The sequence below is a fragment of the Ziziphus jujuba genome, chromosome 1, assembly GCF_031755915.1.
Source record: "Ziziphus jujuba cultivar Dongzao chromosome 1, ASM3175591v1".
Taxonomy (NCBI): domain Eukaryota; kingdom Viridiplantae; phylum Streptophyta; class Magnoliopsida; order Rosales; family Rhamnaceae; genus Ziziphus; species Ziziphus jujuba.
In genome coordinates, this window is record NC_083379.1 from 10316561 (window position 1) to 10343773 (window position 27213).

At 32.2% G+C, this 27213-nt stretch overlaps 6 protein-coding genes across 10 annotated transcripts; 4 read left to right on the top strand and 2 right to left on the bottom strand.

The window, feature by feature from the left end:
- Positions 1-899: 899 nt before the first annotated feature.
- LOC107415320 (uncharacterized) lies at positions 900-1836 on the top strand. Its single transcript, XM_016023628.3, has one exon. It carries the CDS (start codon positions 1032-1034, stop codon positions 1620-1622), a length of 591 nt encoding a protein of 196 aa, XP_015879114.1. The 5' UTR covers positions 900-1031; the 3' UTR covers positions 1623-1836.
- A 243-nt stretch (positions 1837-2079) lies between these two features.
- On the bottom strand, positions 2080-4757 carry LOC107415102 (TPD1 protein homolog 1). The gene is made up of 5 exons (XM_016023390.4): positions 4734-4757; positions 4553-4616; positions 4056-4183; positions 3481-3594; positions 2080-2546 (listed from the first exon to the last, which is right to left on the bottom strand). The coding sequence occupies exons 3-5, from the start codon at positions 4147-4149 to the stop codon at positions 2209-2211; spliced, it is 546 nt and encodes a 181-aa protein (XP_015878876.1). The 5' UTR covers positions 4150-4183; positions 4553-4616; positions 4734-4757; the 3' UTR covers positions 2080-2208.
- A 4501-nt stretch (positions 4758-9258) lies between these two features.
- Positions 9259-9957, top strand: LOC107415338 (uncharacterized). The gene has a single exon (XM_016023648.4). It carries the CDS (start codon positions 9466-9468, stop codon positions 9799-9801), a length of 336 nt encoding a protein of 111 aa, XP_015879134.3. The 5' UTR covers positions 9259-9465; the 3' UTR covers positions 9802-9957.
- Positions 9958-11832: 1875 nt separating this feature from the next.
- On the top strand, positions 11833-12537 carry LOC107415360 (uncharacterized). Its single transcript, XM_048474775.2, has 2 exons — positions 11833-12171; positions 12256-12537. Exons 1-2 carry the CDS (start codon positions 11833-11835, stop codon positions 12535-12537), a joined length of 621 nt encoding a protein of 206 aa, XP_048330732.2.
- Positions 12538-16198: 3661 nt separating this feature from the next.
- Positions 16199-21075, bottom strand: LOC107415444 (putative protein FAR1-RELATED SEQUENCE 10). Of its 5 annotated transcripts, none has more exons than XR_007242763.2 (5): positions 20957-21075; positions 19491-20741; positions 18964-19407; positions 17879-18873; positions 16199-17028 (listed from the first exon to the last, which is right to left on the bottom strand). XR_007242763.2 is itself a non-coding variant. In XM_048480101.2 (3 exons), the coding sequence occupies exons 1-3, from the start codon at positions 20508-20510 to the stop codon at positions 18262-18264; spliced, it is 2076 nt and encodes a 691-aa protein (XP_048336058.1). In that variant the 5' UTR covers positions 20511-20864; the 3' UTR covers positions 17713-18261. The 5 variants fall into 5 exon arrangements, 1 of the variants encoding a protein (XP_048336058.1); XR_003056415.3 differs by having other exon boundaries at positions 20871-21004; XR_007242764.2 differs by lacking the exon at positions 20957-21075 and having other exon boundaries at positions 16199-16692; positions 16817-17028; positions 19491-20864.
- Positions 21076-23819: 2744 nt separating this feature from the next.
- Positions 23820-26652, top strand: LOC107415093 (two-pore potassium channel 1). Its single transcript, XM_060817758.1, is given in 2 exon segments — positions 23820-24207; positions 24209-26652. Coding segments are annotated over 2 exon segments (951 nt in total). The 5' UTR covers positions 23820-23823; the 3' UTR covers positions 24776-26652.
- Positions 26653-27213: the final 561 nt, after the last annotated feature.

Genomic DNA, 27213 nt, shown 5'->3' on the forward strand with positions numbered 1-27213 from the left:
TAGATCCATTATCTTACACTGATTATAGGGGAAGAGTTTTCCATAAGAAAATAATAAATAAAAAATAAAAAAAAGGGGGAAGATTGATGCAATATTTTTATTAAAGGACACAATTTGGTTTAGATTACACTATGATCTTGTGTATATGTGTATATATATATATACATATATATATTTTGAGTAATATTGTATATGTGTATATATATACACAAAATATATAATAAATATGTTCTTTTTTTTTCCTTTTTTTTTTGCCGGCTATGCTTATGTTGTTGCCCACTTAATGTAGTAGTAATGGTTATCATTTTGGCCCCACTTAGCATTTTTGGTACTTTTTTTTTTTTTTTTTTTTGGGGGGGGGGGGGGGGGGTGGAATAAGCATTTTTGGTCCTTGTTTTGAAATCAAAATGACATTTGGATATCAGGAAGAAATAATTAAATCTTAAATTAATAACTTTAATACTAGATCGGTAAAAGGAACACAATGTTAGAAACGTAGAAGGAATTTTGAGACGAATTTTGAAATGAAAATACGCTATTCTATCAGTATATAATGACCATTTCAAACAATTAGGCTTTTCCAAATTTTAATAAAAATTAAAATCTATGGACATTATTTAAAAATTTTAAAACTCATATTCACATAGGAATCTTTCTTTTTTTTTTTTTTTTTTTTTGAGTAATGATCATATTCATTCACATAGGATGAAAGTAAATGAATAGGTGGAGGTTTTTTTTTTGTTTTTTTTTTATTTTTTATTTTTTTACACAATAAATTTCTTTATTTTCTCACCAATGGAGGGTAGTAAGGTGATAGGCCTTTTTCGCATGACAGATGGTCGCTTTCACACTCAATAGTAAATATAAGAGATAAGGTTTGTTAAAAATGGACTAAAAAGAAAATGGTAAAGCAGAAAACGAAAACAAACCACTACAGCCACACACTCAAAAAGCAACTGAAACTGGCAGAAGTGGAGAAAATGGTCTGAGCTTAGCAGCGGTTTTGGTAGCAATCATCCAAAAAAAAAAAAATGAAAATGTTAACCTTTAGATCTCAATTCTACCATTTAAGCTGCACTAATTTTACCAATTCTAGTTCATGTCATTCACTTTTGGTCCCCATTTCATACCTAAACCGCCCTGCGCATTCAAAAAGTTCTGCAACCACTAATCCAGGACAAGCCATACGTTTCATTGCAAAATCTAATGATATAAGCAAGCCTTTGGTACTAGAACTCAAACCCAAATCCCAAAATCCACCAAAGAAAGAGCTATCCCAATTCTTGACAGATGGGAATTCGAGGTGTTTGATACTTGGAGCTGTTTCTGTAGGATTGGTGCTGTTTCTAATGGGGGCTGATGACCAAAAAGCATTAGCTTTTGGTCCTGAAGGTCCACTGGTTGAAGAGTTTTGGGACAATGTGAGGAGGTATGCGATTTATGCTCTAACAGTGAGTACAGGTGCTATATACACTATCTTCCAGCCCATACTCGAGTTGTTGAAGAACCCCATCACTGCAATTCTTATATTGACCATTTTAGGAGGTGGGATTTTCATTGTTTCCCAAGTGCTTTCTGCTATGGTTGGTTTCTCAGATTTCTCTTATGATTATGGTTATTAGATTGATAGGTTTTCATATATGCCAAAAAAAAAAAAAAAAGAGCTAGCTCCTTTTTCTGTCATCTGGGATTTTGATATCTTTTTAGTTCTAGCATACTAATTGAGGGCAGTCCGAATATTGTTCACTTATCTTTTCAGCTTTAAGATGTTATGCTGAACCGTTAATGTAATTTCTGAGACGTTTATTGCAATCAAATATGCTTAATTTCGGTGCATTGTATTTGTCTAGAATTGTATTTGTCTAGAAGACAAAGTATTAATTTATCATGTTAAATCTAGGCATGAATTCTGGAACTAACACATGAAATTACAATAAATAAATCTGAACTCAGGATATGCAATTCAAACACCAAATACGACACTTTTTTTTTTTCATTTTGTTATTTTTTTTCCTTCCCAGAAGCTAGAGCATATATTATATAGTGGCCTAAAAATGACTAACATATTGTATGCATAAATGAGAGAGAAAAGAAAACACTCTGTTTCTTATTTATTTTATGCATGATGATTACATAACATGAACTTATAATAGACAGAGGTAGTAGCCAGATATATATCAATATATATATATATATATACACATATGATCAGCAGCCACAATCAGCAGAAGAAACAGAGAGAGGATAGCGGAAGCTATTGGCATACTGGAAAGAAAGGCTTTGACCAGGGGCAAGAGCTTCCCCATCATTAACAAGGCAGTCATCGTAGTACATTCTTTTGAATACTTGAGGGTTTACCATCCTTGCTGAGCTAAACCATCCACAGCTCACATGAATGTTGGAGATGCTACACCCTGAAACGCATGCGTTTAGGATCTGAACCGTGTAGGATGGTATCCCATTAGGAAGTGGTTCTGTTTGCCCTTGAAATATTACTATGTCCTCCTTTGAGCAACTTGGTCCAATGCGATTCATGTCACCTTCATCTGCATAAATAAATATATATAATCTAGTAGTATAATAATAATTTTTTTTATTTTTTTTATTTATTTATTTTTGGGGGGAGGGTAATTATTATTCTTGGGAAGAAGCTGAAGGTCCACCAACCCCACAACCCAAATAACTGACTCTTTACACTAGATCAAAAAGACCCAATCGTCTGAAAGATGAATTCATTGTTTGTAGGTGTGTATGTCTGTCTGATATGATTTTTACTGATTTTTTTTCTTGATCACTTTGAATTGGACAACACCCTTCATTCATTTTCCATATTGGATATGACATATCCTAGGCCTCTGGCTCTTTACTCTTAATGCATTACCACGTTACCGGTCTGCAGCTTCTATATATAATTGCACCAACTTGCTCTATATCTTCTTTGCAAATGTGTATATATATATATATATGTAGACATATATATTGCATTAAATTCATTACGATAATTGCAAGCAAGCAATATTATTAGCCTTTCTCCTCCAAGATGGGGTTATCTTTTTTTTTTTTTTGTCTTTTCCTTCCAAGTTTCAGACAATGAAGGAAGAGTGGAAAGAGGCACTTTTGGAACTATATCATGTCCTAAAACTACTTATTAAATTATAATCTATACTTTTCCTCTCAACAAGTTCCAGGAATAATATATGCATATTAAATAGGTTTTCGTTACGTATATGTGGACTCCATTTCTGAGCTTTACATGCATGTATACTTGTTTTTGACTTCTGCTCAAGAGTACAGTGTCTCAAACACCCCCCACAACCATAGAGTCGTTTGGGAATGTTGGGGGGTAAGAAAAAAACAAACGAAAGAAGAAAATAGTGAAGAGAAAAGAAATCTGGAAATTAAATAATGAAGGAAGAGCACCAATACCGAAGTAAAGACTAGGGAAGAGAGAGTTTTTTTTTTGCCCCTCTTAAGTCTTACCAGGTGACTGTAGTAGCTTCCGGCCAAAGGCAGTCCTATTTTTCTCGGAAAAGACAAGCCTTTTAATGCCAGCTTCCCCTCCACCTCCCAACTTATGAAATAACTGCTCCGTCCCTGCACCTCCATACCAATAATTAAACTAATTAATTAAGATTAGGACGCCATTTCGAACACACAATCCCAAAATTATATATATTTCATGCAACACCAATATTAATATGTTTATATTATTTATATATATATATATATATATATATAAATAAGTTTGTTCTGTATATATCTATCATAATAGCATTGAAAAACCAAGATGAAGAAGTTCAATTCTGCTTAATTCATACATGTAGCTTAAACAAAATCGAAGATAACAACTAGCTCGCTCTTTGACGTAAGGTTGGCAACCATGCCAGTATATGCAAATCAAGGTAGCTTATGAAAATCGATCAAACTCTGCTTTGGTTTTTCACGGCTTCCTGTTCTTCTTCTTCTTATTATTATTATTATTATTATTATCATTTTAATTCTATTTTGTCTATATGATGAAATATAGAGATAAAGAACGGGCACAAAAGTAGTACCGAAGAACAAAGCAGTGATAAAAGCAAAGCTCAGTGCCAAAGAGACTATGAAAAGTCTTGGGCCAACGATGCTTCTGATCAGCACACGTCTCATCGTGAATCCTTTTAGCTGCCCTGCAAACTATAACCTGCATATTTCAGAGAATATGTTAGGAATAAAACACAGTTGAGTTCTTCACATATTCGTACATAACCTAGAATTGATAAAGAACAATTAACTTCATTATGAGTATGAATAAGCACTTGCATGTTTACTCTCTCTCTCTCTCTCTCTCTATATATATATATATATATGTGCCTTTGGTTTCAAGAAAACAAAAAGAAGAAAAAAAAAAGTTCAGAAAATTAATGAAACAATACTATGAAAAAGTGGAGTAAAGAATCATGAGTTTAATATATAGAAGAGATTTTTAATATAAAAAAGGACATGGTTATGACAGACAGGATCTGATAGATGAGAAAGTACTTGTAAGAAATGCAGGGTAAAACTTTCGTACCAAGTGAGGTTTTGCAGAAATATAGAAAGAAAGCAGTGCTCTCTGATCTTCAGCCAAAGCAAATCTAACGAGGAAGAAGGGACGTGAATCCAGGGAAACTTTATCATATTTATAAGAGGCTTATAAAACAGAATTAATTGAACACCAGAGTCGTTCATTTTACAGAACTACCCTCTCTCACCTTTGCATGGAAAATTTATTCTCTCTTTGACTCATTGACCGGCTTTGTCCCAAATCGAGGAGGGAAAAAAAAAAAAAAAAAACAACTATAAAGAAAGAGAGAAGAAAATTATTTTTGATACCCCCAAAAGTAGATATCATTACATGTGCATGAATTATGCACCATATATACATCATATGTTAATAAGCATTACATTTTACTCTATGGTTGCACTTTGCATTAGAAAAGCATAGCTACCTTTTGTAGACAAAATGAAAAGCAAGTCATGTTTCCATGTTGGTGTGAATTCGGATGAAAATTGAATTATAAAAACAAATTAGGTATGATTAAAGAGAAAATGAAAAAGGACTTTGTGTTGTCGAGTTGAATAAAACATATACATATACAAATTAAGTCCAACACCAACAAAGCTTTAGGAAACCCAGCAGGAAAATAGGAAAGTAAGCAGGTTATGGTCACATCAAAATGATTCTCTGCCGCTGAACCGTGTGTCTTGTTTATTTGTTTATTTATTTTTCTCCATATATATATATATATATATATATATCAAATCGTTAATTAAAAAATTATATATTTAAGACATATAAAGGAAAAAAAAATTATAAATATAAAAAAAAAAAAACGAAGTGGATAGTTTAAATAGTTAATTATCTATGTTCATAAAAATATAGAATCGAGCCACAAAGATTAAAAAGCAAAAAGTTGTAGGCACTAGCAAAATAAGCAATTAAAGAGAGGTGTGATAACAAAAATCCTGCAGATCACATCCAGTAATCAATTAATTACCCACCACCACTTTAAACTTGGTTAAAGTTAAAACTCAAAATTGAAGTTTCTTAAAGCATGAAGTGAGAGATTTTTTTTCTTCTCAAAATATCAAACACTTGGGAGTGCTCAAACTGAGATACGTGTGAGAAGAGATTATATATTGGGGTCAACAACAGAGAGGGTTTTTAAGGGAAAGAGAAAGAGCCGTCAAAAAGTAAAGAGTAGGCAGAGAGGATACACGATTTCTGCAAGCAGCGTAAATTACTGGGGCTGTCTGTCCCGTTCGTCCGCCCACTCACGCTCCCACCGCAACTCCTTTTAATGCTTTTTGGTAATTACTCACTCTCCCTCCTCATCACCCTGTTGCTTAATTAACCATATGTTTTACCCACCAAATATGTTATTCAAACTATTTATCACCGTTGTGATATATTTTTCTATTTTTACCGTTTTCTTACCAATATATATGTATATATATTACCATTGTTTTTGTAAATTCGATTTACCCATAAAATTTCTAAAAATATACTTTCAGATTCAAGATTTAAATCTTCACTTTGAAAATTTCCTCTTTTCCAAGTTTGTACTTTAAAAAAAAAAAATTTATTTATTCCCATACAAAATTTAATGAATAATATCTATTTTAGGACAACTTAATGATAAAATTATTGTTGTTTTTTTTAAATCCATACTTTTAGATAATAAAAAAATATAATAATAAAGCCACATATATAATTTAAACATATGTTTCTACTTTGTATCAGATTATATGAAGGAAAGTTGGCTAGTTGAAAATCTCAAACTTAACTTTCTGTAAGTTGGTGGGAAAGGCCCACAATGACAATCTTCTCTGGCATCAATAAAAGTCAAGTGTATATGGTGAATTAAGGATGTAGATATACATATGGTACCCCACAAAGGTTTTAAACTCCTCACTGCCAAATTTATTTATGCTGGGGCTGGTGGATTAATTAAAAGGATAGGACCGCAACTCCCTGTAGTAACAGTGGCTGTATTAATTTGAACATTGTACAAGGGAAAGCCCTCCCTCGACTTATGAACCATAATTTATATATATGCCATCCTTTTTTTTTTATTTTTGTGTGCAGTAGCAGGAGGACTACTGAATACTGAATTACCGATAAATATCAGTTAGAAGAGTGGTACTGGGTTTTTGAATTTTGAAGTGTGTGTTTGTTTTTTTGATACCTTATATTGAGCTTTTATCTACAGTACTTATTTACTCTCTGCTTATTAGGACCATTGTCATTTTCTCCACTTCCAAGTTCTAGACCAGCATATTTCACCACATGTCTAACTGTTTTTTATTTTTATTTTTTATTTTTCAATTCATATTGAGGTTGCCAAGATTTGAATTTGTTGTCTGAATAAATAATGACTTTACTATTTGATTGTTTCCAAAAGGATATCACATGTCAATTTTAGCTCCCTTTTATTAAACTTATAAATTTATTTGAAATTTAAAAATATTATAGGGTATTTTCTTTCCCATCATATAAATTTGTTGAAAAAAAAAAATATATATATATATATATATATTTTCAAGATCAAGAATTTATCTTTTAGTTTAGTATAAACCACATGAAAAACATAATAAATAGTGTAATAATATTTTAATAAATAATTTAAAACTAAAATTCTAATTTGAGATGTGATAAAATCTTAAATATATCTCCCATCATTATGTTTATTATTATAAATTCAAATTCGGAGATAGCTTTTAGAACTAATCTGCATAAACAATATTAAAGAACATACAGTTGAGTTTGAAGCAAATGCCAAACTCAAAGTGAAAGTGTTTCATTGAAAGCCCAAAACCGTCCAACTCATTCAAAATTAAGGCAGTATGGTCCAGGCTCACTACTGATTTTTTTTTTCCCCCTCTATATTTTTATCCATTGCTTGCCGGATCTAGCATTTTCCTTTAAAGAGGCACCATTAATAAAATAAAATGTAAAACAATTTGATCTTATATATGCATATCATTAAGAAAATAAAACGTAAAAGAATTTGACCTTATATACACATATTACACAAAAAGCTATAAATATTCTAACCCCTAAAATATTTATTAGATGGTGATTGATCAGCTATCTGCTTTTCATATGTAAATATTGATTCATCCATTTATTTCATCGGGAAAAACAATATTCATTCCTTTTTGGATCAACTTGGATTCAAACTGATAGTGGTCTGTTCAAGAAGAGGTTTTATTTTGGCTGTTGCTTGAGAATTCAAGAAACAAAAATAAAAGAAAAATAAAGAAGAAAAAGATATTGATTCGATCTCTTATTCAATTGCATTAGTTGATTTTTGTAATTAATGCATATGGGTTAAATATAAATCTTGTCTTTTTTGTCGAAGTCTTATTTTTGGAGGGATAAGAACGCACACAGTGCGTGTTTGACGACATAACTAAAGAAATAGTTTTCTGTTCTTAAAAACTAAAAATTGTTTTCAATACTCAATATAGGTGTTTGGTCAATATTTTTCCATAACAGTTTTCAAAAACAAATTGTTTACAAGAAACAATTTAAAAAAAAAAAAAAAACAATTTTGGTGTTTTCAAAAACTCAAAAAGAAAAAAATATGGAAGAAGTGTTTGATGGCAAAGAGGCCCAAGCTTCATCCTTGTGAATCTCCAGCACTACCCCATGCTTGATATTGGATATCAAATATTTAGAGTTCACAATTTTAAGCATGTAGGTTTGAAGGGTTTAATATTAGATTAATTTTACTTATTGCATTTAGTTATATTTTGTCTCTTTCTATTTTTAAAATAATTTTTTTAAATAATCAATTAAATTGTTATAAATTTTATCAGTGATGGCAACTGTTGATCACAAATTGCATTTCATATCTTAATGGTGCATCAACAATGAAAATTCACCATTTACAAAATATGGCAAAATTTCCACTCTACTATTTTGTATATATGAAGGAAAAAAAAAAAAAAAGCAAAAAAATCAAAGAGTACACATGATACCACAAATTAATGGGTTCGGAAAAAAATAAAAAAAATTGTAAAATAATATCTTTGGACAGCTCATGAAGAAAAAGGACCTTGATTTTAGCATCATCATTATCCGTATTATTTAAGTTAATTAATAGCAATTATTGGGCTGGAGAAATTAATTTCAATTTCTGCTGATAGGTACTTCTGGAGCATATATATTATGTACATAAATATTCTATTTATTCATTAACTACACCTGATCTTGGTATATATCTTGTCCTATACACATGTATATATATATATATATATAGTACTATTTTTTTTGGCAAGAATATACATGATATACATGTATTAGTTTTTGCTGAGCCATTAATTAATGAATATTATTTAATAGATATTATAAAACATATATAGCATCTCCCTTAAGCCATATATATAAATTAAGGTTCTCTGATTATGGAAAATCTTAATCAGAAAGCCACTCTACATTATTAATACAATGACGTCAAATCAATCACTCTGAACATCTCCATACGCAACTCACTAATTGCCATAAAATGCATTTAATAAAATAAAAGAGACTCATAACCACCCCAAAGCGAGAAAAAACAAAACTGGTCTACAATTGGCACTCCACACCGCCATACAAAATTAACCTTCAAACACAAGCAATCCCCTCTCATATACCAATAATAAATAAATAAAATTTTAAAAAAATAAACTTCCATCAAAATTTTCAATACAATTCCCTTATTAATTGCATGTTTTGCGCAGCTTAGCCGTTCACGCCTAGTCTCTCCCTTACCCCTATATATGTATGTGCAAACTTTCATTCACAGCTTGCTTTAAAACTTCATCATAATCATCAACCTTGCTCTCTTTCTTTGTCTTTTTTGAAACTTAGTTTCTGTCTCTCTCTCTCTTCTCCGAAAGAGAGAGATAGAAAGAAAAGAAAAAAAAAAAAAAGAAAGAAAGAAAGAAAGAGATATGGCTATGGCATTTAAGTGGCTTATTCATTCAGCATGTCATGTTTTAGGGTATCCAAACGACACCGTTTCTCAAATTCATCATGCTGATGGAGATTTGAAGAGCTTGAAGGTTTCGACCTCTAATGGTGTGGCTGTGAAGAATAATATTAATCATGATGAGCAATTCCAAATGCCTCTTCATTACCCTCGCTATACAAAAGCCGATTACGAGAAGATGGAGGAGTGGAAAGTTGACATGCTTCTTAAGCAATATGGAATTGCAAATATCCAAGGGAGCCTTGATGAGAAGAGGGCTTTTGCAATGGGGGCTTTCTTGTGGCCTGATCAATATTGATTAATTAATCAAATTAGCTGCTTTGTTTCCCAAGTTCATAAGTTTAATAAATTTCTTGTTTTTCTATCCTGTAAGTCTGTAACTAGTACTGCATATGCATAATAATATGTAATTTTGAGCATGGTTATATAATCTTATGGTTTTGCATTTACTTAATCATATGTATAAATTATTTATACTTATAGTTCTTAATATATAATCTAGAAATGGTGGCATAAATTCGTTGATAATCAATTCATTTCACATCTACATCCTAGCTCATAAAATGGAATTAAATTGATTTCCTGTGTGCTGATTAAGTTGTATTACTGTAGATTGGCAATTCCTTTTTTATTTTTTATTTTTTATTTTTTATAATATAGATTTACAACTCCTTTGAACTGTGTAGAAACCAAACGACACAATAATTAGACTTCAGTTTTAATGTCAACCCTTTTTTTAGTTGAATTTTGTTACTCGTTACAAGTAGCACGACTCGTGATGGATTGGTGGATAGGAATTTATCTTCCAATATGTTTTATCTACACAGAAATTTTTTTATTTTTATTTTTTGGTTGATTAATATCTACGCAGAAAACTCTACTTTTTGGTTAGAGTGAAAGTTGATTTTGAAAGTTTCTGGAAGCACTAGTGCTATGTACAGTGTTTTGTTTTGTTTCTCCATTTTGTTTTGTTTTGTTTTCCCAAGTGGTTATACTGTTTAAGCACTAAAAAACACGCTGATTTACAAACTCTTAATTTAATGTGATTGGTTTTGAGTAGTATTGAAGAAGTTCGTGCATTTACTAGAACACATTTTCCGAACCAAAATCGTGTCAGCGGTGTTGCTTAAAGCTCCAAAACCAGCAAAGAATTAAAAACTACATGATCAAGCATCCAATAAATCACAGGGTGTGTACGAGGGCATGAACACAATCATTGAAAAAATTGACAAATATGTTCCTAACACGTGTCAAATGACACATGCATAAAATATTATAATTGTCTTGAACAATTATAAAAATATATAAACTTCCATGTATATTTTCTTATGTCGATCCAAGAAATACAAATTTAATCAATATTTAAAATATAATTATTTGTTTATCGTGATTCTTAGTTTTAAAAACTGGCTTAAAGAATCTTATATGGAAGAAAACAAGGGGAATTGAACATAAATTTTGGTCAAATTTCTAATCAAGGGGAAAGTGAAATTGACTAAACAAGACTCGTAATTTAAGGACATGGGTTGACAAAATATTTATATATTTATATAATGTGTAAAAACAATTTTAAATAAATAAAATAATTAAATATTATCATATTATTTATTAAATAAATTTGATAACTGTTTTCGTAACTCTATACATAATTTCTTACAAAATGTCCAAATAAACTATATATAAAAAGGAAGAAACCAAATCGAAGAAAAAACAAAAAAAAAAAAAAATATGTTTGCTAATGAAAAATAAAGTTGCTTTTACCCTGAGTCACTAGTTTTGGTGGACCCCGTTAATAATTAATTATTGGGGTCCTCATATTTCTATAATATGAACAAATATTCATCATGGTCGCCTCCATGGTTGTTGAACCATAATGAATTTAAACCAATCTAGCCGTGCCATGGACGCAGTACATTATATATGTATACTGGTGAGAGCTAGAAGCTTCAAAGTATATATCTCCCTTTTTCTTTTAACACGGTACCGTAACCATTCCATTTCTATACGTTTTATAAAGTGAAAATTATAGACTGCCTTATCAGTCAGGTTCTTTTATTGTCAATTCCATCGATGCCCCTTAATTATATTGCAATCAAAAGGTCATGTTTGTAAATTCAGTTACAGAGCACCTTGAAACTGTACAAGCTTGTAGGATTCCTATAAATAGAGAAGGGACTTACTTCATGTTCACTCAAAACAATACTAATTAACTCATTCATGAACAGAAACTCACGACACCAAAAGCCAAGCCCCTTTTTAAGTCCTTTTTTTCTCTGCTATTCCTTTCTCTGTTTTTCTTTTCTTTTTCTTGGAAGAAGAAAAAGCAGAAATGGATAGAAATATTGGGAATGGAAATGGCAATCTTCGAGTTTCAGCTGCAAAATTGATGATGAATAGTAATTTGCAATTCTTGAGGAGGACTCTGCAGGTTGCTATCTCAGTCTCTCTGTTGTCTCTGTTCCTTTGCTATTCTTCAGGCATTTCTCTGTTTCCTCACTCATTCAGTGTCTACTTCTCTACGTGTCTCTTTTCGATCTTCACTCGGAGCCTTGAGAGGAAGTACATGTTCCTCGTTTGCAATGGAATTCTTGCTTTTCTCGCAAAAAGCTCGGTTTCTTCCACTTCATCATCAACTTTTGTGGGGGAGTCTGAACTTACTGTTGACAGAGTTCCAGCGTCCAATATATCTGCTTTTGAAGAAGAAGAAGAAGAAGAAGATGAAGATGAAGATGAAGATGAAGATGAAGAACAGGAATTGGAGTACCAAGGAAATGAATCCTTGTATGCTAGTGATAATCATGATGAGGTAAAAACTGAAGCTTTAAAGGTAGAACACGAAGGCAATGAGGAAGAAGGAAGTTGGTCTCTTTCGATGAAGCAAGAAAATGAAGAAGATGAAATGGAGGGAATAGAAACAGGAAACGAAGGGGTGGTTGCAAGTACAGACGAACTGAACAAGAAATTTGAAGAATTCATCAGGAAAATGAAGGAGGAGATCAGGATAGAAGCTCAACAGCAACTAATTGCAGTTTAATTGATTAATTATTGTTAATTATTTCTAAATCTAGTCTACTCTTTTACATAATTACATATGAAGAATAAGTATAAATGTACGTGTTTGTTATGTGGATTTTCAGTTAATTTGCTAATTGAACTTGGTTTTGATCTATCAGTGGATTTTGGCCTTAATTTGCTTAATTTGCTTCTTTTTTGTCTTCTATTTCATGAATTTCAGAAACTACTAGACAGATTAGTAATTTTTTTTTTTAATTAATTTGAGAAGAATATATTCCTGAAGAAACCAGAGATCTAAACAGTATAATTAATAATCAATATTTGATTGACTCATGAGAGACCGATTATCTTCATCTTTTTGTGTGTGTAGAAAATACTGGAGATTTTGGAAACTTATTAATTAAATAAAGACTACGTATACAAAAAAACAAAAAAATGGACACATGTAACGATAACATAATAGTAATTACTACAAACTCCAATTAATGCAGGATGTTTTTGAAGCCAGATTAGATGATTTAAACTTTTAAAATATTTGAAGTTTTGGATGACCAAATAAAACGAAATATTTGAGTTTGTAGTTGTACGGCTGGTCATTGGTAGTTGTGGAATGCAATATTGCAATGCATACGTGTGGAATGGAGGAGGGGGCATTGGTATGTCAAATTTTAGCCTTGGGAGGCCACTAGTTCCAATGCCCCATATGAGCAAATTGTCATATTATTTTGATCATGCACACAAACTTTAGGTAAAGTGTTTCTTTCTTTCTCCTTAGCATATTTTTATTTATACATTTTTGTCGTTTGTTATCTTATAATTTTTTTTTTTCTAACAATATGTATATTTTCTCACTGGTATTTTTAATTACGAAAACTAAAAAAGAAAATGCATGTATATATATTTACACTTAGAGTAAGTCTTTTCATCGGGGATCCTTGGTTTTATTAGATTAGAAATATTTACTTGGCAAATATCTAACTATAGGATAAATCAATAATTAAAATATTTGAGTTTAAATTTAAAAGCTAGATGAGAAGTGGCCACTTTAGGATACATAATTATTTCTTAGTTATTAAAGTAAAAATAAAATCTTTTATAAGAAAATTTTTGTATAATATGACACTATTGATGGCAAGTACAAGTTGTCCATTTTAGATTTAAATTTAAACAACAATCATTAATACATTTATTGCCTAAATACAAGCATTTCTCATTTAAACTAAATGAGAGATCATGGAAAAGAGAAATGTACTATTAATTTTGCTGTTGTAGAAGTAAACACTTATAACATGTAAGTCGACCATGGCGATTCTTCTAATTATCCTATACATCTATGTGTGTGTGTATATAAATATATATATATATATTATTTTTTCTTTCTTGTCAAATTCATTTTCCAAAGGGCAAGTTATATGTATACTTTAAAATCATTAAAGGTAAATTCAATAAAATAATGCCAAATCATTAAATATATAAATTTTGGTTAATAAATTTGGCGAGTCTAGAATTATTATTTTTAAAATATGAATGCAATCTAATCGGTACCGACCAGTAGCTTGGTTTGAATAATAAATATTCTTTTTATTCGTTTTAAATGTGGAAGAGTCTAAATTCAACTGATTTTCAAATGCAGTATTACTTAAGAGGATAATTAATAATCTACTTCAAATGAAGAACAAAGCAATCACTCTAACATGCAGACTGGTGATTAGTACGATACACTCATATACATAATCTACACGAAATTGATATTTTGTTTCATAATTTATACAAAATATACCGATTAATATGGATAATCCTTTTGGAAACAGTATTCTTGTCTAGTGCTCTAACAGTGCATAAATTGGAAATGAAAATTGAAAAAAAATAATAATAAAAGATCATGTACTAAGACAACATTTCCGACCAAAAAATAAGAATATATAAACAAATAATAACAAACATACAACCTTTAGACTAACATGAAAATTTATTCTCCTGCACAATCCACGCGTGGGTTTGATTTAGAAAATGGAATAATTTATTAAGAGAATCCTTCTAATAATAATATTAAAAAGCAAAAGCTGGTGCTAATTCTGTAATAGATCATAAAAAAATGCCTATAAATTTTTTTATTATATAAAAAATTGTATAACTAATTAAAAATAAAAGATATTTTCCAAATGTTCAACAATTATGAATCAACCTTTTAAAATGGAAATTTAACCAAAAAAATTTTGAAAAGACCCATATAGTTCCATGGGAAACAAGACGAAACCCCAGGAGACACAAAAAAATAACCACCCTTTTTATTGATGGGACTGTGCTTCAAACAAAACATATATTGATGGGACTGAGATTATTAAATCATTGCAGAAACAGCCACAAAGATATTAAACCAAACATACCAACTCTCTATGGTTGATTCGCAAAAGGATAAAAGCCATAATCCTCTTTAATCAATCTTTTTAACCTCCCGATTTCTTCCATTAAATTCTAGTCCTGCTTTACCTACTAATCAGATTCTCCAAATCAATTTAAAAAAAAAAACAAACAAGTGCTTCGGACACAAACTTGCCATGTGGTTCCATTGCCATGAAGCCAAATAACCCAAAATGAGGCCACCACACGCTTTTGCAAACCCTTTCAAGCTCATATCCAAGGGGTGGTTTGAGAGAACTGCGAGAGGATATGAACCACAAGTTTAGTCCGCGGACACTGGCTCCACCAAAAACCAAGATGTAGGTCCACCCCACAATACCCCAACTCCCCAACTGATTGATCTGACCATTACAATTAATCAAAACTTATAACATATGACCATATATATATGTATATATACACATTCTCTTCCATTGGGCAATTCCGTTTTACTTAAAACTGGGCGACAAGCGCTTCTCACATATAGTAAGATAGTATGAATCTACCTTTCCAATGTGGAAAGGCGTTTGTATCACCTAACATAAGCTGACCTATGTCATCCAGCGATGGATTGCTGTATATATATCATATGCTATAAATTTGTTATTTCCGGAACTATTTTTCCAAAGGTTCTAATCAATAAGGTTGTCACGTTCCCAATTAATTTTTAATTTTAAATCGTATTACTCATACAATTTATCTTGTCATTATATCATCCATTATAAATTGAAAGATAGTTTCTAATAAAAAGAACATTTTTTTCTTATATAAATACCAAATATCAATTTAAAAGTTGTTCGACAATAAAAGAGGATAACCATCTTTCATGGCTACTTGGTATTGCTCTTTTGTCACTTCCCACTTTGTACGGTTTAGAAACCGACCATTCGATGCGGTTTTCTTTACACTCATGGCTAAGACTATTCAGCTTAGGTTATAATATTCGTTTGTAAGGTTTCAAATATCATAAACAGGGCCCCTCCTCCCATTGCATAGACGGACCCTCTTTCAAAAAATGAGGATGGGATCGATTTGTCTAATTGTATTTACCTGCAATATTTTGCAAACACCGATCATGAAGAGGAGAGAGATCTAGAAGGACCCCCAGATTAATGAAGGGAGGCCGGCAAGTAGGTAAAAAGCTGGTTCTTATCTGTCTACAAGCGGAGACAAAAAATTAAAGTGCTTAAATAATTGTCAATATATCTAAGTTTATGTACTACTGTTTCAACTGTCATTGTAAAAGGGCAAAAAAAAATAATAATAATAATAAAATAAAATAAAAGGCATTAAGAAAGGATATATAGGACCATGACCGTATTGAGGATAAGTACAACTTGTCCATCTTTCATGTCACACCCAAATGGGGCAAGTTCTTGCGGGTCCAGAAATCCAGAAAATCAAACATATAATGGGCATTTGAATCAAGCAGAGCCTCATACCCATTGAGGCTTAGTGAGTATACTGTTCAATTGGAGATAATAAGCTGCGTAGCATAGATAGTTTTAGAAACTAGAATGTCCATGCTGATGCATGTTTTCTATTGAATGCCAGAGAAACAACTACTTTAATATCTATGCAAGCGTATTGACATTTAGTATCACTCAGCTTTTTGGAGATAGATTTGAGCTTGGATGCTGAGCAAAGATAACAAACACCTTTTCCATTGAGCCATAAAAGCACAGATGGGGCTGCAAAGAGATGAAAAAGTTTTCAACTGGGAAAGTTAATCCCAAGGGGTGAGGGGGTTCATGCACGTATGATCAGTTCCTGCCTGAAACAACCGCAAAACATTTAAAAATTACCCAATAAATAAATAAATAAATAAAGAATAAAAAAGGCAAAACATTACCTGTAGAAGGATTAATGAATCAAGTGACAGAAGTTCCAAACTGTACCTGTTTGAGAATCTTACGAGAATTCCATACCCATTAACTTTTGAACTACAATCATCTAGGAAAGAGGAAGGATCAATCTAGACACTGCTTCCAAGTTCTAGCAGCTTAAGTAGCTCCTAGAAGAGGAATTTATTCTATGGTAAGCTTCTGTATTGGTGACTAGGATTACCCAATATATAAATTACCACCTTGGCAATAGGCTGGAGGTTGTACTGCAAAATTTTAAACTTTACCATATTACTGACAAAATAATCAACTTTAACGTACTTTTTTACAAATCTGGTGCTTTTTACATAAGAATATGTGAAGCCAGGCAAGGTAGAATAAACTAACATTAAAAATACATTAGCATCACCATTAAGGGCATATGAAAATCTGATCCCTAGTCAAAAGATTATACGGGTCTAGACACAAAGTTTTATCAAAGAATCTTCCGATTAAATTCCAATGTACAAGAATTTCAGTCAATATGCTTTACATGCATGTAATGTAACAACATATGTACACGGATTATCATCATTAGTAAGATTATTATTAAAAAGATATTATGCAAAATAGATGTTTAGCAAGAAGATGATTATTCCTTCGCTGTAAAAAGAAAAGAGAATGCAATAAAAAATAATAACGAAAAACAAATAATCTTGAAAATAAGTCATAAATAAATAGAGCAAGCCATTATCAAAGATATATTAGTCCAATCAGCGTAGATAAAAAGAATAATAAAGATAAATAAATCTCAAGTCAGCTATCTGTATTTTTAAAACTGTACCTCTCTTCTTTTTCTTTTTTCTTTTTTTTTTCTTTTTTTTTTTTGGGGGTAAATTTTACAACTGTATCTCAGTCTTGAAAACTTCGATTGAATCTCATAAATAAAGGTGCATTTCCCAAGGAAAATAATAGCTTAACAGTAGCGATTAGCATTATTTTTATTGACTTCCATCTTCTTAACCCTTTTGATAAAGCAAATTGGAGCTTACACTTGGATCGGTTTCTTTTACATATGCAGATTTCACTTAAGAAAACTAAATTAAATCAAGCAAGTACTCATCTCGTCCAAGTTACCTGAGAAAAAAATGGTGCAAGAGAAATAATGAGGTAGAAACTGTGCTTCTTTATATTAATATACACTGGCGACATTATAAACATTAGAGCACCTTCAAATAAGCTTTTCCTTTTCCTTGTACACATTTATGCTGCCTGCCACTAATTCTCCAGTGAAGTCACAAAAATGTATTGGCAACTGAAACAATCGGTCTCCTTAGTTGGAGGACTCAGGGTTAGCCCTTGCTGACATGTCAGACTTTTCCGCTCAAAACTAGAAAGAAAGAACGCAAAACGATGCACCTTCTGGTCAAACTTTCTGTCACATGTCTATTCTCTTTGACTTGAGCAAATTAAGCTGTAACTGAATTTGCTACCTCATAAAGCACCAAACGTTTTTATAATTAACCAGTTGGTGAAAGTGTCAAATCCATAGTTACTCCATCGCTCTCTGGCATATTTCTAACCTCATCAAGGAGCCTTGAAAGTTCTTTTCCAAGTTCCCTACGGACATAATCAGAACGCTCCTTTGTAATTGACGATTCTGAAAATAGAGTCTCACTAAGGCATTGATATTCTTGAAACCATTCATCTTCAGAATGTTGAGTACCATTATCATCATAAAAGACTATAGAGCTTTCTCTTCGCCATCTATTCAAATAATATTTGTCAGGAAGCTGAAAGTAATTCTTTAGTATTAATACCCGAAGAGCATGTCTGCATAATGTTCCTGAGGATTCAAATTCTTTACAAGAACAGTGAACATGCTCTTCTTCTGGTATCCATATAACTAGACGATCTGCATCCAGATTTTTGAAGTGGTGCACAAGATATGATCCATCAGGCCTTTCGGAGGTAGAATATTGCATGGCTAGTGCCAACTCATGTTGCAAAGCATTGAAAGCAAAAGGAGTAAGAATACCCCGGGCATGCTCTTCTATGGGTACGCATGTTTTGATATACATATACTGCATCTCTTGATGTGTCTGATTCTGAAAATTGGCAGAAATACCAACCTGCAAAATTTAAGCACAAGAACAATATGAATGCAAGGACAAAAGAGAGTCAGTTCAAAGGCCTCGTTTGAAAAAGTTTCACAAATATACCTGCTCAAAGAAGCTGCGCAAACATGTTTGTGCATTGAAAACTCCTTTCAAGAATGCATCAACAGATTTCAAATACACTGTTGTTGCCATCCGAGCAAGAAAATATCCTCTCATATAGGATAATGCCCAAGATGCCCTGGATGAATAAAGTAAAATGATATGTTTATCAGTACCAAGTCCAAACAATGAAACCATTTGATTCCATTGAAGTTCAAACTCCTCTGTACTTTCCAGCCGATATAAAGCATCAAACTCAGATTTAAATTCTGCATAGCGAGATCCAAGTGGAAGAGAGAACCAACTGGACAATTTTGATTGAATATTCCATAAGGTTATTACATGTTTAGTGGCTGGTAATTCACTTCGTATAGCATCTCTAAGCCCGGGGTCAAAATCTGTGAGAACTGTTTGTGGATATCTTCCTCTCATGAAACGAACAAAAGTCTGTATAGAAAAGAGAAGAATCATCGTTAAGGAAGCTATATGAAGACATAACCAAATTACAACAGAGGATATTGGTGTTAAACCTGTAAAGCCCATGAGAAAGAACGTGAAGTTTCATCTTGCAGTAAAACACAACCAAAGAAAATGGCTTTTCCATGGTTGTCAATGCCAAGCCATGCTCCAAAAAGCATGCCATATGTGATCGATCTGTATGTAGTGTCAAAATAAACTACATCACCAAATATAGAATTTGCACGGATTGAATCGCCATAGGCCCATGCAATATTTTCAACCTTGTCATTCTCATCGACTGTGAAATCATAAACGAAGTCTTCATCTGCCTCTTTCGTCACCTTGCATGCCTCAAGGAGTTCCGCTGTATCATTTTCTCTTTTCTCAGTGAGCAAAGCATCATTTTCTTGGACTACCTTCTTGCGATTTTGGACAAAATTTCTGACATCTCTTTCCAAAAAGGGCAATTGTCCACCGTGAATCCCCTTTTCCAACTCCAGCACCTTCACAATACGATGTATGGGAAATCCAGCTTTAGAGAGTAAAAGTATCCGTTCTTGATCAGCCTCATGAATTTTTCGATACGCCGGAAGAAGGCGTACTTGGTCATCTTCCAAAAGTTCATGGTTATGAACATTACTGAATTGCACAACAAACCATTGAGAAACCCCTTCAACAACCTCCTTTGACAAATACATTTTTGCATCACATCCACACCGCACTGATTTTCTATCCCTATGGTGTTCCCCGGTAGGCTTCTTCTTCACGGGTGCAAAACCAGAACGGTAACAAACAAAGTCACGTTTATAGATACCCAACTGCGGGCTAAGTCTCGATCGCTCTTTCCTAATTGAGAACCCATTCTTTCTAGCAAAATTACTATAGTACTCGAATGCATCATCATCACTCTTAAAAACCATTCCTACATAGGGGGAAACCATAGCTTCTGAAGGTGTGTTATCATTCTTTACCAATTGGGATGCTATGTTGGTCTCTTCAGCATCTCCCTCATATGTAACATAACATTTCCAATCCCCACACGGGCATTGTTGCCGCCTAATCCATATGTTCTTTGATGGAATCGATGTCATCAATTACACTTTTCAATTATATGTGTGTGTATATATCTATATATATATATGGTGCATAAAACACAGGAAAGCTCAAATTTTTAGAGTGACCCAGAAAGCTAACGGGTAATATAAACCCTTCAATTGAAAAAAGAAACGAAATTTAAAACAAGAACATAAATGGGCTAACTTAGCTGAGATTAACGAGGCAGTAATTTGTTCCCTGATAGGAGAATTAATTCACCTCTCAAGCTGCAAGTAGAGTCAAAAAGTGAAGAAAGTAAGCCAGATTAAACAGAGAGAAAAAACTTCATGAAAAATGCTGAGTAATTAAGCATGATATGCATTAGAGAACAATATAAGCACTGAACAACCACGAACCAAAGAAAGAGGGAAAGATAATGCATAAACCCTTGTTTCTCAACACTCGCAAAATTTCACGAAAAAGAAAAACCACCAACACTCACCCAATCCCAGTGGCCGGTGTTTTAAGTCACCGAGAGTCAGTGTTTTTGTTGGCTGGGCCTTTTAAAAGAATATTAAGATCGGCTCTGATTTTTAGCCCAATGCATCGAATACATAGATTAGCTCCATTAGGAAAAGGTCCACAAATTTTCGAATTTAAGTATTACAACTCGAAATTATTTATTTAATTTCTTAGAAAATTATTTATTTATTTAAGTTGCTAAAAGTATAAATGCTTAAAAAAATAATGGCGATGATTTTTTTTTTTAAATATAAAAAAATATATATATTTCTTTTATATACTTTATCCTATCTAAATCCTTAAAAAACATTTCAAAAATTAAAATTTGTTTACCATAATTTTTGCTTTTGCTTTTGTTTTTGTTTTCCTAAAAGTACTCTATGATTTGGATTTTTAGTGGATTTATTGATAGAGATCAATTGTTTATTTTCAGATGTATTGATATTTTAATTTTAGCTTATTCGAACAAATATAGAACCCGAGTGGATGGTTTTATGTCTATTACCAGTTTTTCCTCCCCAATTGAGACCTATTATTAAGATAAATGGGGGTAAACTAATGAGTTCGCATATTAATGAACACTATAGAAGAGTTACAATGCTTTATCCTTAAATGTCCAGTCAACTGGTATGCCTCAATGCATTTCAAGGAGAATCAGCTAGTTCTATTTTGGTGCAGACGCCAAAAGCGGTACCAAACACTTTTAAAAGTAGATTTGAAATTTTAAAGTTATTTTTAGCTTCTTAAAACCTACTAAAATATTTTATGAAACAACCCAAAGAGCAATCACTTTGACAAACTTTGGAGACTAAAAATTCTCCACCGCTAATTTAACACCCTAAAAGTTAAGACAACTAAGGGTAATCTACTGCTTCAACGGACAGCAACCTGAATTGCAATCCTTTCAACCCCTAGTATCAAAAAAATAAAAAATTAACATCCTAAAAAAAACATCAACTGCCATACACATGATTATTAATTTTTGTTGGGTCTTTTCTAAACCTCATTTATTAATTACTAAATAACTAAGCATATTCTTAAGCAAACACCCAAAACAATCACTCTTTAATAATACATATTAATGCATATAGTATATCTTTATAAGAACAACTCAGTAATAAAATTTATTATTTTTTTAAACAATGATTGGTATTCGAATTCTCATTTTCAGTAGTGAAAAAATTCTTAATAAAAATACATGTGATATAAAAAGTCTTTTTCTTTTATCAGATATAACAAACAATTTTAAGATATTTTTTTTTTCATTTTTTATTTTTTTAAATATGTGTATGTCTTTTATAAATTCTTTAATTACACATTAATCTCTTTGACTTTCATAGTTTTTGCACTTCAGCTTTCTTACTTTAAAAACTGTGGCATTGTCTTTAAAGTACGGTATGTATCATTTTAGTTTAATCAATAGTGAATATTTAAAAGAATACAAACAAGATTACGTGCCTTTTACAATATGTAACACTTTACCATATGAACTATAAAACGAAGTAGAAAACTAATAATGTTTCCAATACATTTATTTTTTGGGTAGGTTATTTTAAATGTTTGTTCTAAATTATTTTAAAGCAATGCAATAACAATACTTGAAAAAAGACAATTTGATAATTTATGAAGTTTAGAGAGAGAGAAAAAAATGCATATACTATATATGTATTAGACAATCAATATCTTATCGGATCAACCTGTTACCTGATTAGATATATATATATATATATATATATATATATATTGATTTTTGTGCAGTGCTGTGAATAATAGTAGAATGGCACTTTTTGTGGCACCTATTACGTGTATGAGATTGGTGTGTCGGTTATGGGAGATCTAGTTTGGCGCGTGATTCACTGATTTGGAGGAGTTGAATGAAGACAAATTTGGGATGTGACCAGGTGGATGTCAAAAAACCAAAGCCTTCCTTCCTTTCATGATCGAAATACAAGCCACTTGGAGGCATTAGTAAATCCTTGTTCGTTTTCCAAATTCTATAACACTGTTATTGCGGGTCCTATATAACTTTCTAAATGGATTTTCTGTGGCACTTTGCCATCATCACATTCTATTCAAGCACTGGAATATCTACTGGTAAACCTTTTTGACCCAAAAAAAAAAAACTCCTATTTACTTTTTTTCTCTTCTGTTTATATCTGGGTTTTTGCAGCATTTTCTTCTGTTTTTTCCTGCGTGCCTTTATATATATGATCTGAAATGCCACATTTCATTCAATATGAATGCGGGTATATATTGATGTTTTCATTCAATCTATTTAAATGGAGATCCTCTGCTTTGATTTAGTCCTGCTTTGTTAATGTACATTAAATTCTAAAATGGTCCTTTTTTTATTTTCGCAATTTGATACGTGATTTAAAATAAATAAATAAATAAATACATGAATTATTTGTTAGCTCACTTCCTTTTTTAAGTTTGAGGATAAGCAATAAGTATTTTGTCATAAGGAATGTTCAAACTTTTACAGCAACTATTGAATGTTCAGAAGCTGAGTGCAAATCCCTTTTGAAACAAAAACAAATTGTTTTAGCTGAGAAAAGCATTGCAGATATGAATGAAACAAGTTTTTTTACTAATTTAACTAGACTTTACTAATGACTATAACTGAGGGATTTTATTTGAACTGATTCTTAACTAATTTCTTCTCATACTATGATAACAATCTGTTTAATGACACTATTTATCACACGCAAGCGAGCTACTTGAACATACACTAATCATAGTTATGTGTTTAAGTGCTATATACTATTGATGAGTGTAAATAATCAGATACTATATATGTACCATACTTTGTGACAATAATTTCCATCGATTTTCAGATGATCTTCGATGAAACCTAATGCTGCAATGGATAATGATGCTAAACAAGCCCTGCTTTCTGATCAAATAATGGTAGATCATGTTCAACAGATGAACGAAAATAATGCCCTGCAGAGAAGAAGAAACCGCCAATATGGTACTAGTACTACCACTGCTTCTTCATCAAAGATTAATAGTCTCCTAAAAGAAAATGGAGCTGAAGATCAATCTCTTTTAGATTTCGAATGCTCGAGAACTTTTAAACAACAATTTGATATAAATCAAGTAATCATCCTGTTGGCTGCCTACTTAGGGGGAGGAACCCTGTGCTTCTTCCTGGTTAGGAATCAGATTGAGGGTAAGAAAACAAATGGGGTTTTGGATGCCATGTGTTTCTGTGTTGTGACAATGATAAACCGTCGGATATGGTGACCTTGTTCCCAATAGCATACTGGCAAAGCTACTGGCTTGTGTTTATGTATTCATTGGAGTGGCTCTTGCTGGTCTAATTCTTGGGAAAGTTGCTGATTACTTGATGGAAAAGCAAGAAACCCTTCTGGTTAGAGCCATTTACATTCGTGAAAAAGTTGGTTCGCCTGAGCTTCTTAAGGAGGTCGAAACTCACAAAGTGAAATACAAATTCCTTACTTCTGGTGCACTTATTTTGGTGCTTATGATTATTGGAACTGTCATTTTATCTGTAGTTGAGGATCTACAATTCATGGATGCCATCTACTGTGTTTGTTCTACCATTACTACTCTTGGCTATGGAGATGAAAGCTTCTCATCTAAGGGTGGTAGAATTTTTGCTGTGTTTTGGATATTGGGAAGTACAATTTGCTTAGCACAGTTTTATCTCTACCTTGCTGAATTGTACACTGAAGGCAGGCAAAAATCACTCATGAAATGGGTTCTTACTCGGAAGTTGACTCACTCAGATCTTGAGGAAGCAGACCTTGATCACGATGAAGCTGTCAGGTAGGTGGATTATTTTTCCATCATATATACACTACGAAATATATATATACATATATGGTCTTTCTCACTACTGGTCGTGTGTGGTTTTTGTGTATCAGTGCTTCAGAATTTGTCCTATACAAGCTAAAGGAAATGGGGAAAATTAGCCAGGAAGATATTTCAGTTGTGATGGAAGCTTTTCAGAAACTTGACATTGATCAGTCAGGAACTTTGACAGCATCTGATCTTGTACTTTCTCAACCATCCTGACGTAAAACTCGAGCACCATCATCTTTGGTACATATATATATATATATATATATACAAATTAATATATGCAACAATTTTGTAAAACATGCTTTGAGGTTATTTTAGACACGTAATATGAACTTGTGATAAATTATAGATACATTATTCTGTGGCCATCAAGAGTGGCAACAATTTGCACCAACTAGACCATCTGCCTTCGCTTCGTAGTGTTGGTAAGAGAAACAATATTTGGTTCATTGGTATTAATCTATTACAATAATTCGGCAGGTTGTTTGAAATAACCAAGCCATTCGGGTACAGAAATTTTGGTCAGCGAAACTATATATAAATTAAATTTAGTCTCACTATGCCAATTGTGACACAATTTAAAATATCAAGTATTTTAGGTACAGAAAACAAGGTATTGGACCGAAATGCATATGTAAATATTGATGCTGGAGCTGGTATGAAACTATGAACCTACTTTCATTATTTTAGAGGAACAGAAAAATGGGGGAACTTTTATCCATTGCTATGACCAAAGAAGCATTGTCCTAAACCTTCTAATGTTTTTTCTTTTGTTTTTTTTTTTTTTTTTTCAATTAATTTTGTAATCTCCCATTTAATTTTTTTTTTTTTTTTTTTTCTCTTTCCTTTTTATCGGCACCTGAACAACATAGCAAAAACGAGAAAATCTACTTTTCTATCACATGGGACAACAGGACAACTTTACACAAAGATAGAAGAAAAAGAAATCTAAAGTGAACCCCAACTGCCTTCACAATTATTATTATGGAAATGTACAATTTTAATTGCCATGGAAGTTGTTCATCACAGTAAACTTGTTAACATAGTGATACAGTTACAGAGAAAATCATCTATGAAATCATTGACGAAAACAAAGAAACAGTTTCCAATCAGTTCCTGCTATTGATGATTTAGATTACCATATGCATGAACCTCATTTGTTTGCTGATCAAAATTTTGATAGTCCTGATGATGATCATGATTAGTCTGTTCATGGTGGCTTGCAGCAACATAGTCCATAATTCCTTTACCAGCTTTTTCTCCATGAGCTTCACTTGCCGCATGGGAAACACCGCCGTTGAAGGCAATTATAATCACCAGGAATACAGTTGTTGATGCAAAGAGAGGCCAGAAGTAGTTCAGAATTGTTAGAATCCTAGGGGCTGCATATAACACCAAGGAAAAGATCAATGAAACCAAAACGGCTATGCCAAAGTGGTATCTGTACTGAACAAGCTGTGGTGGTATATCCATGGGGCTTCTCCTAACTTGGAATACCAAATCTAGAAACAGAGAAAGAGAGAGAGGTTATAGCTATATATAAAGCTTAGTTTTCTAAGTTTCTGGTGGAGAATATGGAAGTTTCTCTTTCTACCAACATGGGAAATGCTGCTTTCAATAAACCTCTAAGTTTCCAGGGTCTGTCTTTTACTATTACATTTTTTTTGTTTCCCATAATATCCTCACTTATTTTGTATTATAATATATTTAATTAAGGGACTACATAGTACATGTAGATATATATAAACCCATTACCCATCTCTTCTTGTATGCCTTGATTGCTCTTCAAATTGTTTTGTGGTCATCATGTTCCTTTTTGCTTAAAAAAATAATAATAATAATAATAAAATAAAAAATCTAATTTGGGCGGCCATTAGCCTATATTCTTCTCTAGAAATAATTCATATAAATTAATATATAATATTGTCCCAAGATGTGATTGGATGAAATAAATGGTAGTGGGGCAAATTAGTCAATAGTGCAGAACCAATGAAATGTGGTATTATGACAGAGATGCCTTTGTCCATTTCTTTGATTGGTCGGTTGCTTTGTCCCTCGACAGATTGCGCACTTTTTTCAAATGAAATGAAGATTAGTATTCAGGAAAAGAATGGCATCTCCTGTTTTCTTTCTCTGTGGTTTATGGAGTATCAAGAAAGTATTACCTAATCACAACATCATCTTCGCTATGTTTGATTTCTTCCTTTGATTAAAGTCAAGATGGAAAACAAGGATAACTTTTTTTGGAAGCCAAAACTGTTTCTTTTCCCACTTGGTTGATCTACTTTTTCAGGTGGAGTTGATTGACGGTGACCAAACAAGAATTAGGTTATTCCCATTCTAGGTTTTAGCATATTGAAATGGAACTTTTTTTCTTCCCTTTACCAAATTCTTATTGCCTCTTGA